Source organism: Dromiciops gliroides, chromosome 2, assembly GCF_019393635.1.
Source record: "Dromiciops gliroides isolate mDroGli1 chromosome 2, mDroGli1.pri, whole genome shotgun sequence".
Lineage (NCBI taxonomy): Eukaryota > Metazoa > Chordata > Mammalia > Microbiotheria > Microbiotheriidae > Dromiciops > Dromiciops gliroides.
The window spans coordinates 174,934,254-174,950,865 of NC_057862.1; the positions used below are offsets into that span (position 1 = coordinate 174,934,254).

Below are 16,612 nucleotides of genomic sequence, written 5' to 3' on the forward strand. Positions count from 1 at the left end.
CTCTTATCTTAGGAACCTTTTTAGGCCCTACTGGGTCTCTCTGCCTTGCTTTCCATCCTACATGTTCCATAAATTATTCAGTCAACAAATATTTTCATGCTGAATTATGTTAAAGATGATGTGACATATAGATTCAGATAAACTCACTTGAAAAGTTGAGGTGTCACTCAGCAGTTTGCTGAACTCTGACCTAGTGACAGGGGTGTATATATGTATGTTTACTGACTAATTAGTTTGCTCTGAAGGTGGGTGTAATGTTGGACAGCTGGGTGGCACAGCGGATAGAGTGCTAGGTCTAAAGTCAAGAAGACTCATCTTCTTGAACTTAAATCTGGCCTCAGACACTTACTAGAAGTGTCACCCTGGGCAAGTCACTTAACCCTGTTTGCCTCAATTTCCCCATCTGTAAAATGAGCCGGAGAAGGAAATGGCAAACCATTCCAGTATCTTTGCCAAGAAAACTACAAATAGGGTCATGAAGAGTCAAAAACAACAACAAAAGGTATAAAGTATGGTAGAGTTACCATGGACCACTTTGGGAGGGTTGGGGGAAGATGTCTATGTGGTCCTGTGAGATTGTTCAAGTGACTTGAACACACACAAACGGTTCCCTACTATTTCAGATCTCAACTGAGGGATGAAGGGTAGGGTCACCGGGTTATCAAGAGAAAGAGCAAGAAATAGCAAGGAAGCCAATGGCAGTAAGGACTAAGCCTGATCTAAGGAAACAATTTTTTCCATCGGGTACAGTAAGAGGAGGTAAAAAGTTTAAACCATTGCTAAAAAGTGTGTAGCTGCCTTTGTTTCTGCCCTGAACTATTCATCCCTCAGCCACAGGAACAGGGAAGAAATAGCACTCAAAATCAAATGACTGCCATTAGTCAGGTATGTAACTTTGGATAAGTCAACAAACATCAATTCCCTTTTCTGTAAAATGAGGGATAGATGCATGAATGAGATCTTCTACCTCTAAACTCAGTAAGTCAGGCCCACAATACAATTTGAGTTTTTCCCCCTTCCTCAATACCAGCCTGATTTCTATCCAAAAGGCCTTCCTGTAAGCTCACTCCAGTTTAAGCTGTTTATCTACAAATCAAATTAAGACTCACTCCCCCCACTAGTTACTACAAAGCAAAATAAGGAAATGGTTGGCTTGTAGATGAGGGACTGAGTACAATAGGAATCAAACCCATTTCCCAAAAGACACATAAAGTCCCATTGGGGCACAATATAGGTCAAAGGTTACTTCCTGGGGGGCGGGGGAGGCCCCAATTTTTCCCATTACAGGGAAGACATACATTAAAGTCCCATACTTGGGTGAGAAAGGGTGAGGGTTTGATGAATGAGATCCATTTTCCTATTACATAGAAGGCACATGCATAAGGTCCCATCCACAGAGGTATAATGCAAAGCTATTTCACAAATGCAGCATGTGTGTGTTTGGAGCAGGGAGAAGGAGCTGGTGCAGGGGAAGGTAACAGAGTTCCGGTATTCTTGTTGCCATAGCAACACCGGACTCAACTTCACCACCCCCTTGGAACAAAGAATTGAGCTCCTTGGACAAGTCAAGACAAGCTCTTCTGGCTCAGCAATCCCACACTTAGCATCAAGATTTCTAGAGTGCAGAAACTCTCATAGGATGGGGTTTGGGGAGATGGAGTAAAATGAGGTAGGAAGAGTCCCTTCCCAGAACTACCTATTCTTCTATCCCTCAGGACTCTTGGCCCAGAGGTTTCCATTAATGGCCCTTGAGGAGTCATAATGGGTTTGGGGTGTGTTTGGGGGGGGGAGGAGGCGGGGGGCAGGACAGTACATTCTGAGAATCCAGACCTAGCTCCAATAATTTCTGGGTTTTGTTTTGTGTAATTTTTTTTTGTTTTTTGGGGTTTTGCGGGGCTACAAGGGTTAAGTGACTTGCCCAGGGTCACACAGCTAGTGTCAAGTGTCTGAGACTGGATTTGAACTCAGGTCCTCCTGAATCCAAGGCCAATGCTTTATCCACTGTGCCACCTAGCTGCCCCCTCTCCAATAATTTCTAAATAGGATCCCTTTGGATTCAGCACCATCAAGGACCTCAACATTAACATGCTGAGGGGACCAGGGGACAATCTTTCCAAGTTCACTGATTGAGCCTAAGTGTGGCCTGAGAGAAATGACCGTGTGGCCTGAGAGAAATGACCATGCGGCCTGTCAATAGAGCCTACATCCTCTCAGGGATTGCTGCTCTTACTCAGCCCACTAGGTTTTGAGAAGTTCTGGCAAAGACAATGCTAGATGATCCCACACTGGAATAGGTAAAGAAAGGAATCCCTGCTGAGACTTCTCTCCCTGGGAGAAGGGGTTGGTTTATCCAGGTTCCCACTCAGAGGACCTGGGGACAGGTTAAGGCTTGTCAGGGATGAAATTTGGGGCTGACTTCTGAAAAGAAAGAATAGGTTGGCTGAGCCAGACCAGGTAACAGATACTATATAAACTACTACTGGGAAAAGTTGCCAGGGGAACTGATGGAGAAAGGTCTTTGCATAGTCTCTGAATAATCTCAAATCAGGAACTTTTCTCCAGGAGATTAGTTCTTAGCCAAAGCCTAGGAGAGGCTATGTATGAGCCACTGCATACATGAATAGGGGGAGAGATAAAGCATCCTTCCCCCCACTCCAAAACAAGGGGGCAGGGGTTACTCCAACTGTTCTAATATTACTGAGGGCAAGGGAGCACCACCCTGGGGGTATGACTTCATCAAGTTAGTGGGGTATGTGACTCCTAGCTTCCCTGGAGTTGGGTAACCCCAGACTCTGTACAGAGAAGGACTCAGCCTGTCTACAATATAATAGGGTCCAACCCACCGAGCTGTGCCAGGTTTGGGGAAGTTCAAGAGCAGGACTTGGTCTCCCACATTCCACTCCTTCCCCTGCACTTCCTGCTGGAAGTAGCTCCTCTCAGCTAGGACAGCCTGGTCCCCAGAGGCCAGAGCTGCCTGCAGTTGACTTTCTAGTACATTACTTTTCAGCTGCTGTAAGAACACATCCATCTTCAGCCCCTCAACATGGGCCCCGCTGAGCTCCCACCACAAAGATTCGGCCAGTCTCATCTCACCCCCCGTCACAACTGCAAAAGGTGTGGGTCCAGACTCCAGGGCTCTAAAGGTCATATGCAGAAGGGGTAGGCAGCTGGCCCAGGTCTTTCCGTGAAGGATGATAAACTCCTTCAACAAATTCTTAAAGGCCTGGGTTGAGTTCCTATCCCTCAGTTCAGCAGGCTGGATATCCCCAGAGATACTGCCCAGCTTGGCTCCCAGCACCAAGCCACAGCTCATTAGGACATGCCTGGCAAACTGAGATCCCTGGGCTGCCTCCAGCCTCACCGGCAACCCCCATCGGGAAAAGACCTGCTGGAGCAGCACCTGGGCCACAGCCATCTGCGTGAAGGACTTCAGTGGGAAAGCTTCTGTCCAGGAGGAATAGGAGTCGGCCACAATCAGCACATGCCTGTGGCCCTCCTCACTGGCAGGCACGGGCCCAATCACATCAATCTGAAGATTGGACCAGGGTACTGCTGCCGTGGAGTTCCACTGGGTCTGCATACATTTGGACTCCTTGCTCAGGTTGTTTATTGAGGTACAGAACAAGCAGCACCTGCAGTAGGCTTTCACCTGCCCATGCATCTTAGGCCACCAGCCTAGCATCCTCACCCTCCTGAGGGTCTCCTCTGGGTCAGCGTGGGGACCTGGAGGGACATCATGCACAGAGTAGATCAGATCCTTCCGGATTTGTTCTGGGACAATCCAGACCTTCGGTCTCTTCATCTCTCTGTACATGAGCAGGTTGCACTCCTTAACAAAGCTGATTCCAGGTTCAAAAGGCTTGAGGGGTGAGTGTCCAGGAAGCTTACACCCAGCCTGCAGCTGGCAGATGGCTTCTAACAAAACGGCATCATTCTCCTGTAATGCCTGAAGATTCGGCCCATTGCCCAAGGGATTGGCTGCCACTCCAACGGAGGGCATGATATGCCTTGGCAACTTCCACAGTGGCCCTGAGCCTTGGGCGCCCTGCTTGGCCAGAGCCTCCACTGTCACGCTGAACAGGGCCCCCTTGTAGGAAGCTTTGAAGAGGAAGGGCAAGGTGGGAAGGCTAGAAGCCAGGGAAGTGATATAGGACAGCAGGGCTGGATGAGGCAATGGGGCCCCATCTGAGGACAGAAAACCACGGGAGTGCCAGAGAGGAAGAAGATCTATAAGGATGTTGAAGAGCCAGCTACAATTAACCAGAAAAACCAGAGGGATGCAGGAATGAACAAATCTCTCCAGGCCACAAGCCACAGCAGCCAGGTGTGCATAGGTTGGTGTATGAGGGGAACAAGAGAAAGAGAGGGACAGGGGGGGACTGTCGGGAGACAAGACATACAATCCAAAGCCTGCACACCACTCAGTATCCTGGTAAAAACAATACCCTGAGGTATAAATACACACAAAGGAAGACAAATCAGAAAAAGGTGGCAGTACTTGGAAAAACTGGGGCAACGAATCAGGCGTGGGCATTGGGAGGCCACTGTCACCCAAAGGCCCTGGGAGGAAGGATGTGCCCAAGGTCCTCCTGTCCTTATCCTGTACTAGGAGGGACCATCGGGCCAGCCAGGTGTCAGAAGTCTCTGGACTCTCCCTCTGCTCAGGGTCTGGGGCAACCCCTGAGGTATAAGAGGCTTCCAGAACAACAGGAACAGATCCGAGAGAGGGAGCAAAACGCCTCACAGCCCAGGCCAGAGCACAGAGGCCACCTGCTCTGCTCAGGGCAGCCTTGCCCTCCTGGGGAAGGAGGGGTTTTGAGGTATATGCAATGGGACGCCTCAGCCCTGCCCGCTCCTGCGTCAGGACGGCGGCCAATGTCTTCTCACTCACTGCCACCTCCAGACGGTAAGGCAACTGGGGATCTGGGGGGACCAAGGAGAGGGCTGACACTAGAGCCTGCTTCAAGGCTAGAAATGCCTGAGAATGCTCAGGTGTCCACTGCCACTGTGTCTTCTTCTTGAGGAGGCCATGGAGTGGGGCAACAAGTGAGGAATAGCGAGGGATGACATCTTTGTGGCATCCCATGAACCCCACAAAGAAGGAGAGAGCAGAGAAGCTGGTTGGCACACTCAGTTGAGCCAAGTGGTCAAGGACCCTTTGGCACGTGGGCTGCCCAGCCCCACCCCAAGGGATATCAAGTTGAGAAGAGCCTCTCCAGGGGGAGAGAGCGGTCTCTGAGGTGTTGTCCTGGAGGCTAAAATAGCGGAGGATATCATCTGAAAGGAAGGGGCATTCTTCCCGGAAAACGGTAGATAGACAAGTATCCAGGGAGTCTTCCTCCTTGGGCATCAGTTTCTCCACATCTTCTGTCAGCTTCTTCACCTTCCCCTTTTGTTGAGGTCCAGAGCAGCCTTTCTTTAGAAGTTTCTTGCCCTGAAGCCCTTTGGTCTTTATGGGGAGAAAGGAGGATTTGGCAGGAGGCTTTCTCTCCCACACCTTCAGAAAATTGCTAACAGCCAATTCCAACCTGCAAAGAGAGAAAAGAGTGGGAGAAGCAAGGTAAGGGAGATGGGAAGAGAGAGAGAGACAATAACTACCGCCCAGAAGAGTCAGCCTTTGGAAAATGATTTTTTTTTTTTTAAAATACAGCAATACTTGCAGCTCTCTACATGATAGAATCCAAAAAGCACCAGACACTCCTGCCCCTAAAATACTCTTCTATCTTCTCTCATAATGCCTGAAATCTCACCACCAGGAATCTCTTTGGGTACCATAATCTTTAGAAGCCAATATTCTGGGGAGGGTTACACCTCAACTTCACTATTAGCTAATAATTTGGCAGGAATTAGTTGACAGACAACTGGGAAGAGAGTTTTTCAGGAATAAGACGATAATTCAGGGAGTGGTATGGAGAAGATAGAGAAGAGGCTACAAGAGAATAATAGCATTTACATAAGTGGTTTAAGGTTTACAATGTACCTTTGTGTAAATTATCTCATTTTATCCTCACAATGATCCTGTGAGGTCAGGTCCTCCTATTATTCCTATTTGACACATAAGGAAACTGAGGCAAAGGAAGTGAAGTGACTTCCCCAGAATCTCAAAGCTATATATATAGTCTCTGAGGTAGAATTTCAACTCAGGTATCCCTAAGTTAAACTCCAGTGTTCTATCAACTGTGCTCACCTAGCCACCTTATCTACTCTAACATTTTGCTCAGGGCCAACCCTGGCTATCTTCCCAATAAGTTGTGCCTGGAAGACCCAGCCCAGGAAGAACAGGTGAACATTCAAAGGGTCTAACGTGGTTAGATGAAGGGGGTGAGTTTAGGTTTGGATAAATGGTAGTCATTCCTTCATTCTGACACATGGGGGCAGAATCTGCTCGATTTATGGTACATAAATAGTATCAGACTGGCATTTCCTTTATATAGTATCTTAGAATTGGAAAGAGGCCGTGGCAGAGGAGGGGAGAGAAGGGTTGTCCAGGGGAGAGGAATCGGTTACCCATCTGTTCTCCTCAGGAATGTGTCCAGGGTGGGGCCATCCCGCCCCAGTGGGTCATCCGGAACCATGAAGATATTCCCCACAAAAGTGAAAGGCAGCAGACTAGGCCAGAGAGAGAGAAGGACAAGTTACATGAGTATCCCTTTCCATGATCCCTAGAAGGGAGAAGGGGGAGAGGAAGGGAATAAGCCTTTACCTAGTGCCTCCTATGTGCCAAGTTTTTTTACAAATATTATCTCATTTGATTCCCAGGGAGCAGGGAGTCAGCCCAAACCTTACCCAGGATCCCCAGCCCTACTTAGGATTGACTAAAGTACTTTGTCAGGTCCTGCTAAAACCCAACAGTTCATCTCACGGGATGATAGGGGATGATAGGACACAGGTTCCTCTCTCTCTAGAGGGTCTCTTTGCCCTTTTCCCCCTACCCACCCTCCTTCCACCCTGTTTCTCTCCACAGAGACTAAAACAGGTCCTCTGTGTCTGGCAGGGGAAAAAGTCCCTACACCTGACCACAGGGTCAGGCCACCCTGGAGCATCACCCTTACCGTTCTCTAATGATCCCAATCCATTTCTTTGATTCATCCACCAAATCCCGGAACTGATCATTGGTGACAATGACCCCATCTGTCTCCTCTGATAGCTTCACCATAAACCTGCCCAAGGTTGGGTAGAGAGAAACTGATTCATCATTTGGAATCAGGGCTACCTCCTCAATTCCAGGCTGCTTGAGTTTACTGTAAAGGACCTACTAAGGAGATGCCTCACACTGAGGCATGCTGGAGAAAAATATAACTGACATTTCTATAACACTTAAAAAGCCACCAAGTACTTTCTTCATGCTGTAGAGCCTGTTAAACAAAGACTACCTAGATTCATTTCAATGTCCAGTTTGTGGTTTCTATGACCTTTCTTATAATGTGCTTAAGGCTATGTTTGCTACTTAGAATTTTGTAACTGCACACTAATACTCCGTTGGTGGAGCTTGTGATGGGTGAAATCTGAAGTAATTGAGGGAACAAAGGTTCGATCTTCCAAGCCTATCAATTTATTAAACGACGCATGCCAACTGCATAACAAATTGGGACCTTGCCTCCTCAGTTTGACAATGGACCCCAAATGTAGGGGGAGACAGATTTTTATGTATTAAAAGAAAACAACAGGATATAAACCAGGATACAAAATTAGGTAGTCTGGTTTCTAACTGGAAGATTAGGAACTTCCTAAGTTGGGAGGGGGAGAGTAAACAGATGCAATTCCCCGAAATCACTCCCCATGCACATACATCCCCCCCGCCCCCCACCAAGTATCTGTATTCAATCAAAATGACAAGGAAACAGTTACTGACTGACCATTACAGGGCCGGTTTTCAGACAAAACATATGGGTTTCTTGATGTATAATTGTGAGAAAACTTCTTGCATCAATCTTTGGATCTGACTGGGCTTGTGATTCAGCGTGACCTACGTCTTTAGTTAAGGGTGGCTAAGCAACAGGTAGAAATGGTCCGGCTTCCCAGCCTTCCAGGGCTAGATTCAAACAATGCAATCAAGTTTTCTCACAATTCAGAAATTAAATGGAATTCAATAATTGAATAGAAAGGGAACTTAGCTAGAACCAGAATTAAGTCACAAGGAGTCAGTGTGGTTCACTCAACTCCCAGTAATTCCCACAAGCTGTGACTTGCTCCAACCATTCTTGAAAATAGTTTGGAATTAGGCTAAGGAAGTGATTGCTATGTCTATAATACTGACCCAGAGATCACCTAGCTAGGAATATATTTCAAGGAGGTCAAAGATAGAAAGGCCCCATACATGCCAATATTTATAGCAGCGCCTTCAGTAGAACAAAGTAAAATTAATTTGCATAGCATACATCATTCTTTTTTTTTTTTAGACTTTTTTTTTTTTAGTGAGGCAATTGGGGTTAAGTGACTTGCCCAGGGTCACACAGCTAGTGTTAAGTGTCTGAGGCCGGATTTGAACTCAGGTACTCCTGACTCCAGGGCCAGTGCTCTATCCACTGCGCCACCTAGTTGCCCCGCATACATCATTCTTTAAAAAGGAATGCCCATGGACTGAAAAATAGTTAAACATTTGTATCCCAAGGGAAAAAAAGCTAGACATATCATCAAACAGATCTTGCTCTTCATTTGAGACGATGACCCAAGCTTACCATCTTGGAAATGGCCATGTAGTTTAGAGGCAGAACTCCCAGAATACTCATTCCCATATTAACTGGTTATTAGTCCATATGCCTATGGCGTTTTAATGACATTGCTTTCTTTTGCTGTCATCCCTAAAAACAAAAGAAAAGGTCTCCCACTCCCAATTTCCCCAATTATGACTTCACAGGTAAGTCTTCATCTTGGCCTAAGCAGCCCCATAGTACTTGGGATCATAGATAAGACCCTCCACATCCCTACTTATCGTCAACACTTGCTGCCCTACCGATCACCATCTTGGGACTTTCAAAAAGGAGGGAACATTTCTAACATACTTCAGGATAGGATTTTGCCTGAACAAAAGGGAAAAGCTGAGAAGCCATCTCTTAGTAGCTGCCACACCATTAACCCAATATGGAAAGATACCGGGAGGACCAAACAGTGCCCCCCATCTCCAATTGGCTGTAAGAAGTATACTTTAATCTCTTTTGGCCACATTTCTTCTGTGTTAGGTTTTCTCCTTTTTTCCTTTCCCTAGTGAGGATGTTGAGTTATCATATAATTGCTCATTTGAGAGGCCTATGTTGCAAAATGAGGGAACTGACATGGTTAGAAGAAATTGATCTGGTTTCCTCATTTTGAAACTTCAATTGCTTCAGTAAATGGCCCTAATTTGCCTCATAAACCCATGGGGAAATTTTTTGTTATTATTGTTGGGTAGGTTTGTTTTTATTTTTGTTTTTATCAAGTTCTGTGATTTCAGAGGTCAGGAATATCTGAGTGCAAATCCAGCATGCTAGCTGTGTGACCCTAGGCAAGTCACTTAGCCTGTCTCCCTCAGCTTCCTCATCTGTAAAATGGGAATAATAGCAATACCTACCCCCCCAAGGTAGTTGTGAGGATAAAAGGACAAAATATTTGTAAAGTGCTTCACAAACCTTAAAGCACTATATAAATGCTAGTTACTATTTTTTTTTTTTTGGTGAGGCAATTGGAGTTAAGTGACTTGCCCAGGGTCACACAGCTAGTGTCAAGTGTCTGAGGCTGGATTTGAACTCAGGTCTTCCTGACTCCAGGCCCGGTGCTCTATCCACTGAGCACCTAGCTGCCCCAGTTACTATTATTGTTAATAATATTTTAATTTCACCAGTGTAAGGAATTTTATGGTGTAAGAGTAATTTGCTTCTAACTTCTACTTTTAGTCAGTTGACAGAGGGCACTCAGAGGTTAAAATGATTTGCCCATGGACACACAGCTATTATGTCAGAAGTAGGACCTGAAAACCCAGATTTCTTTTTACTCCAAGGCAAGACCTCTTTCTATTCCCACCAAGTTTCCCCTCCCAAGTTAACACCTAGAAATGTATAAAAAGAAGCTCAGTCCTAACAAACTTAACCTCACTCAGTAGATTGACATATTCTCCCCTCCTGGCTCTAAAGAAGTAGTTTTCCTAGTGCAGTCTTTCCCTGTGACCTTTTGATCTCAAATCTTCCCATTTCTTCTAAAATCTCACTCCATCTATCATTCCATCTGCTTTATAGTCTTCATATCTGTGAGATAAGTGGTACAAGTATTTTCACCTTCATTTTAAATATAAGTATACCAAGGTTTAAAGAGCTGAAATGATTTGCCCACAGTCAACACAGCTAATGAGGACCAAAGGACTTGACCCAGGTCTCCAGCCTTGAAGTCTAGTGTTCTTTCAACTAGAACATGGTACCAGCACTTTTAATTCTGGTTTCTCTCTCAACCCAAGGCATTACTGGTCCCATATAGTTCTTTTTTTTTTTTTTTTGGTGAGGCAATTGGGGTTAAGTGACTTGCCCAGGGTCACACAGCTAGTAAGTGTTAAGTGGCTGAAGCTGGATTTGAACTCAGGTCCTCCTGACTCCAGGGCCAGTGCTCTATCCACTATGCCACCTAGCTGCCCCAATCCTAATAGGGCATTTTTTTTTTTGCGGATCAATGAGAGTTAAGTGACTTGCCCAGGGTCACACAGCTAGTAAGTGTCAAGTGTCTGAGGCCAGATTTGAACTCAGGTACTCCTCAATCTAGGGCCAGTGCTTTATCCACTGTGCCACCTAGCTGGCCCCTCCCATATAGTTCTACCACTAACTCCTCCATACGGAGTTATGCCATCCTCCCCCCCACACCATCCCCCACCAACTCCTCCCTCTCTAGAAAATCTGGAAATTCTCTCTGTACTACCACAACCACGACCCCCCACAAGCATAAATAGTTTGGACATTCACTAATAGCCAAGTATTTTAAAATAATCTGAGGTCAACAGCCCCAGGGCCAATAGGTATATAGTGGGAAGGTGTTTTTCAACCAACACACACACACACACACACACACACCTCTATTTAGGAATGGGATCCCCAAAAGATCAAACTATTTCCCCATCTATGGGGAGTTGGTACTTGACAAGGTAATGTATAGAAATCTATAAAAGAAGCTCAGTATAAAATGCTATGATGCTATGCAGATCGTTCAAACGCTTTCCTTTATTTTCCTTCTCCAAGGAAGAAGTGACTTTTCTTCTTAACAAGATTAAACCCTCTACCTGCACCCTTGATGGAAAAGTGAATAAGCATTTATATAGCATCTACTATGTGTTAGGCACTGTACTAAATGCTTTATAAATGTTATCTCATTTGATCCTTACAATAACCCTGTGATGTAGATGCTGTTATTTTAATATCCATTTTTATAGTTGAGGAAACTGAAGCAAACAGAGGTTAAGAGACTTGTTCAAAGAAAGGAAAATGTTGGATGTTGGAGGGGATGTGGGAAAACTGGGACACTAATGCACTCTTGATGGATTTGTGAATTAAGCCAATCATTCTGGAGAGCAATTTGGAACTATGCCGAAGGGCTATAAAACTATATATGCCCTTTGATCCAGCAATATCTCTGTTAGGTCTATATCCCAAAGACATCCAGAAAAAGGGAAAAGAACCTATTTGTACAAAAAATATAGCAGCTCTTTTTGTAGTGGCAAAAAACTGGAAATTGATGGCATGCCCATAAATTGGGGAATGGATGAACAAGTTGTGGTATATGATTGTAATGGAATACTATTGTGCTATAAGAAATGCCAAGCAGGCAGATTTCAGAAAAACCTGGAAAGACTTACATGAACTGATACATAGTGAAATGAACAGAAGCAAGAGAACATTGTACACAGTAACAACAATATTGTTGAATGAAGAACTGTGAATGACAGCTTTTCTCAGCAATACAATCATCCAAGAAAATCCCAAAGGACTAATGATGAAGCATATTATCCACCTCCAAAGAACTGATATTGACTGAACACAGACTGAAGCATGCTATTTTTCACTTTCTTTCATTTTTTTCTTTTGTCTTTTGCAAAATAACTATTATGGAAATGTTTTACATAATTATACATATATAACCTATATTATTTTGTGTGTGTGTGTATATATATTGTTAAAGGCTAAAATTCTACCTAGTCTGTCTAAAATATCTAATGAGTGGTTGCCAATAAATTATAAGCTTTAGCAAGAGTTAGACTTTTAAGCATTTATTAAGGAGAATAAGTGTTTGGTAAAGAGAGAAAGGCCTACATTCATCTATCTATTAAAGGGAGAGCACATTTCTAGGTCCCCTCTCCACCAGAGTCCCCAGGAAAGAGAGCCCCAGTCAGAGCACCAGGCTTCCCCTTCTTCCTCCCACCAGCAAATGTCACTTCCTGATGCCAAAGAAAAGACGCATGGTCTTGCCCTCAAAGACCTTCACCTCATGGGCAGAGCTCTTCTACAGTAAGTCTCCAGCGGGTGGCATCATTCCAATCGTTACAATATACATACATACATACATATATATGTATGTATATTGCTTACCATCTCAGGTAGGGGGGATGGAGAGGGAGGGAGGGATAGAATTTGGAACAAAACACTTTAAATAAAATTGCAGGTACGGGGAGGGGAGACTTGTGGAGGGTCACACAGGTAGTAAGTATCTGAACAAAGATTTGAATTCAGGTCTTCTTGACTCCAGGCCCAGGGCTCTATCCACTACTACACCAATTAGCTGTGTGACATTAAAAAAGTTCAAGAGACATAGTTTCTGGGTAATTAATATTTTTTATTAGTAATGATAGCATGTTATTAATAAAAGAGGTCAGTGGCACTCTTGATACCAAAGACCCTCATGGCGGTGGGCTTACAATTTATATGCCCTTGGAAAAGTGAGTGTTCCTATAAGCTCTAATTGGTTAACAATTAATGAGAAAATGACTATTATAATGAGCTGTGGGCTCATTCTAATGAAGGTCTTGGGGGAACAGGACTTGGATCACCCAAATCTTAATCAGAGAATCTTATCAATATACATATCAGAAAGGGAAAACACTTCTACCCCAGACCTGTCTGACTAAACACAATGAACACCATTCAGGCTGGTTGGATAGGTTTTTCCCAAGATTTCCTACAATGACTGGTTTCTGGATAAGGAAATAGAAAAAGGGGAAAACTTTGGCCCTAATTTAATAATTAGTTATTAAATACAAGAGAGAAATAATCATATTTCTCAGCTGCTTTGATCCCAATCCTTCCCATCTCAAGATTTTCTCTATCCCTATCTCTTAAATATATTCATTATATCTCTTTAATTATTTTCCCCCCCACAAATAAATTCATCTCTCCTTTCCTACTAAGAAAAATCAACTTCTCCCTCAATCATCCTTCACAACAGAGTTAATGTTATCATCCCATTTCATGCTGTGCTTACACTGCTAAATTTTTTAAATTTTATTTTTATTCTGAACTTAACACCAAATGAATGAGCATTTCCAATAAGGAATAGAAAAGAAAAAGAGGATTATACATGAAGCTTCAGCTCTCTATCATGTATAGCTTGTTTTTCTTTTTAAATAATGTAATAATTATATGTATTTTCATAATATAATAATTCAACCTGTAGCTTTCAAAGTTGTCCTACCTATTTAATTCTTTCTGGCCTTTCTTCTGTCTCTTTTTTGAATTTTTCTTTAAGTTACCTCAATGACTCTTTTTTTCTTTCCCTATACTTATTTTCTCCCCTTCTACACTACCCACCCACCCCCAATTCCTCATTATAAGATTAGGCCTGGTGGTCTTTAGACCACCATGACAGTCTCCCTTTAGCTTATAGAATCTATTCATGGAAAAAGTGCTGACCTGGAAAATAATATTTTTTAAGGTAGTGCAGCTGTGTATATCCAAAAATAATATATTTCCAACAGTTTGCTTGCTTTTCTCCCAGTATCTATGTACCCAAAAAAATCCCCTGTGTATCTGAAACCCTTTAAAGAAAAATTACCAGGTCCAAGTGGCCATCAGAATGGACCCACATCTCTGTGCCTCCCAATGCAGCACCATCCTGTGAGTTAGACTCTGTTAATGTGCATGTGTCTCATGTGGAAGAATGTGTTACCTGTCATCATAGGAGACGACCCTCTTGCCATCCACGAATCGGGAAGGGGTAATGGAGAGCAGGCTGAGAGAATGCAGCTTTGTCAAGTAGTGACCCTCTGGGGGAAGGGAGAAGGGGTGGTAGGGTCAATGGCAGATGAAAGAGGCAAGGTGAGGAGGGCAATGGGGCTGAGAAGGTGAAAGCTGAGGTAAGGAAAGGACAAGGGGAGGCAAATGAATGAGGATGTCAATACAGTTCAAGGTCAGGCAGGGGAGGGAGGCCACAAGGAAGGGAAAGGATGAGAACTAACAAAAGTAAAAAGGCTGTATTTGCCGCTCACCTCTCACCCTACTGTTCTTCCTCAGCCTCCAATTGGGCACAAAAACAGTGATCTCTCGGTGCCCTCTGTCCCAGAAATACTGTACAGCCAGAGCAATCCCCCTGCAGGAGAAGAAGTGCTGGAGGCCATGGCTAGGGGGAGAGGAAAGAAACAGTGGTCAGGGAAAGAAGTAGAAAGCACCATGATATCTTTGGAGTACAAGTTACAGGGGACAAGATAATGCAGACCCCTATGCTAACCCCTGGGCATGACCCTGTAACATCCACACACCTCCCCCCAGAGCCACCCCTAGGGTATAATAAATCAGGGCAATTCCAATTTGGACCACCACCTGCCAGACCACCAAAGCATCACCCTCATGTCAAGAAATCACTAAAGAGAGGAGCAGCTAGGTTGTGCAGTGGATAGAGCACCGGCCCTGGAGTCAGGAGGACCTGAGTTTAAATCCGACCTCAGACACTTAACACTTACTAGCTGTATGACCCTGGGCAAGTCACTTAACCCCAATTGCCTCACCAGAAAGAAAGAAAGAAAGGAAGAAAGGAAGAAAGAAAGGAAGAAAGGAAGGAAGGAAGGAAGGAAGGAAGGAAGGAAGGAAGGAAGGAAGGAAGGAAGGAAGGAAGGAAGGAAGGAAGGAAGGAAGGAAGGAAGGAAAGAAGGAAGGTTGAAAGAAGGAAAGAAAGAAGGAAAGAAAAAGAAAGAAAGAAAGAAAAAGAAGTCACTAAAGAGGAATTCATCACCAAAGGTCTGGGGCTGGCCTCGTGACACCTTATGTTCCCTTCCTTCCATCATAATGCACACTTACAGAGCACTAAATTTAGATCTGCAAAGAGGTTCTGTGATATGTAAATAAATGTTAGCCTCAGGATATGAACCCAGGTCTGGGCTGACTCCAAATCCAGTACTTTCCACTCTACCATATGGTCATCCTATTTATTGAGCATCTACTGAATTATGCTGGTTAATGTGGCATTATAGTGGATAATGTGGAATACACAAATACACACAGACGCATAATACACATATACACCCATATGCATATATACCATGTACATGTCATATGTATACATGTGTATGTGTATTTGTGTGTGTGTGTGTACGTGCATGCATGCATGTATATGAGGGAGGCAACTGGGGTTAAGTAACTTGCCCAAGGTCACATAGATAGGAAGTGTCTGAGACCGAATTTGAACTCACATCCCCCTCACTCTAGGGCTGGTGCTCTCTCCATTGTACTGCCTAGCTGCCTATATGCATATAGATGTGTATGTATATGTACGTGTGTGTGTATTATATATACTCACATACATATACACACATATGGGCATCTAGGCAGCACAGTAGATAGAGCACTGGCCCTGAAGTTGGGAGAACCTGAGTTTGCCTCAGTTTCTTCAACTATAAAATAGGGATAATAGTAATACCTGCTTTTTGGTTAGGATTAAATGAGATAACATTTGTAAAACACTTAGCACAGTGCCTGACACATAGTAAATGCTTAACAAATGTTTATTTCCTTCCTTCCTACTTATGATATCTATTAGGCAGCTAAAGTAGCTCAGTAAATAGAGTGCTGGGCTTGGATTCAGGAAGACCTAAATTCAAATCTGTCCTCAAACACTTACTAGCTATGTGACCCTGGGCAAGTCACTTAACCTCAATTTGCTTAAATCTACTGGAAAAGGAAATGGCGAACCACTCCAGTATCTTTGCCAAGAAAACCCCACGGACAATATGGTCTGCAGAGTCATGAGGAGTCAGACATAACTGAACAACAACTTACAGTAACCACACCCTACTTTGTACCTTACCAGTGTCCATCTTATCACCTCTACTAAATTGTAAGTTCTCTGAGGGTAAGAAGGAAGTATTATTTCTTCTTATATCCTTAATGCCGAACATACATAGTACCTTGCTTATAATAAATGTAGTGCCTTATGTTTAATAAATATATGTTGAGTGAATGAATGAATGAATAACACTTGGATAAGTGGAGAAGAAAGGACATTCCAGATAGGGGGAAATCGCCCCCTTGCTTTTCATATTTGGCAGCTTCTTTCCCCTTTCACGGCTGGTTTGGTATTTGTTGTAACTAAAATCCATCTCAGGTAAAATACATTGAGAAGGGGTCCCACCCCTTGATGCCCAGCTCTTGTAAATCTTTGCCCTTGGGGCCCAATATTA

At 44.0% G+C, this 16,612-nt stretch overlaps 1 protein-coding gene across 1 annotated transcript in view; it reads right to left on the reverse strand.

The window, feature by feature from the left end:
* Positions 1–383: 383 nt before the first annotated feature.
* Positions 384–16,612, reverse strand: part of NYNRIN (NYN domain and retroviral integrase containing) — a 43,296-nt gene continuing 27,067 nt past the window's right edge. The window contains exons 4-8 of the mRNA XM_043989364.1: positions 14,429–14,559; positions 14,110–14,206; positions 7,053–7,160; positions 6,508–6,609; positions 384–5,528 (exon numbers count right to left, since the gene is read on the reverse strand). Of these exons, the coding sequence (XP_043845299.1) occupies positions 2,675–5,528; positions 6,508–6,609; positions 7,053–7,160; positions 14,110–14,206; positions 14,429–14,559 (3,292 nt within the window). The 3' untranslated portion in view covers positions 384–2,674. The remainder of the gene's footprint in view (positions 5,529–6,507; positions 6,610–7,052; positions 7,161–14,109; positions 14,207–14,428; positions 14,560–16,612) is intronic.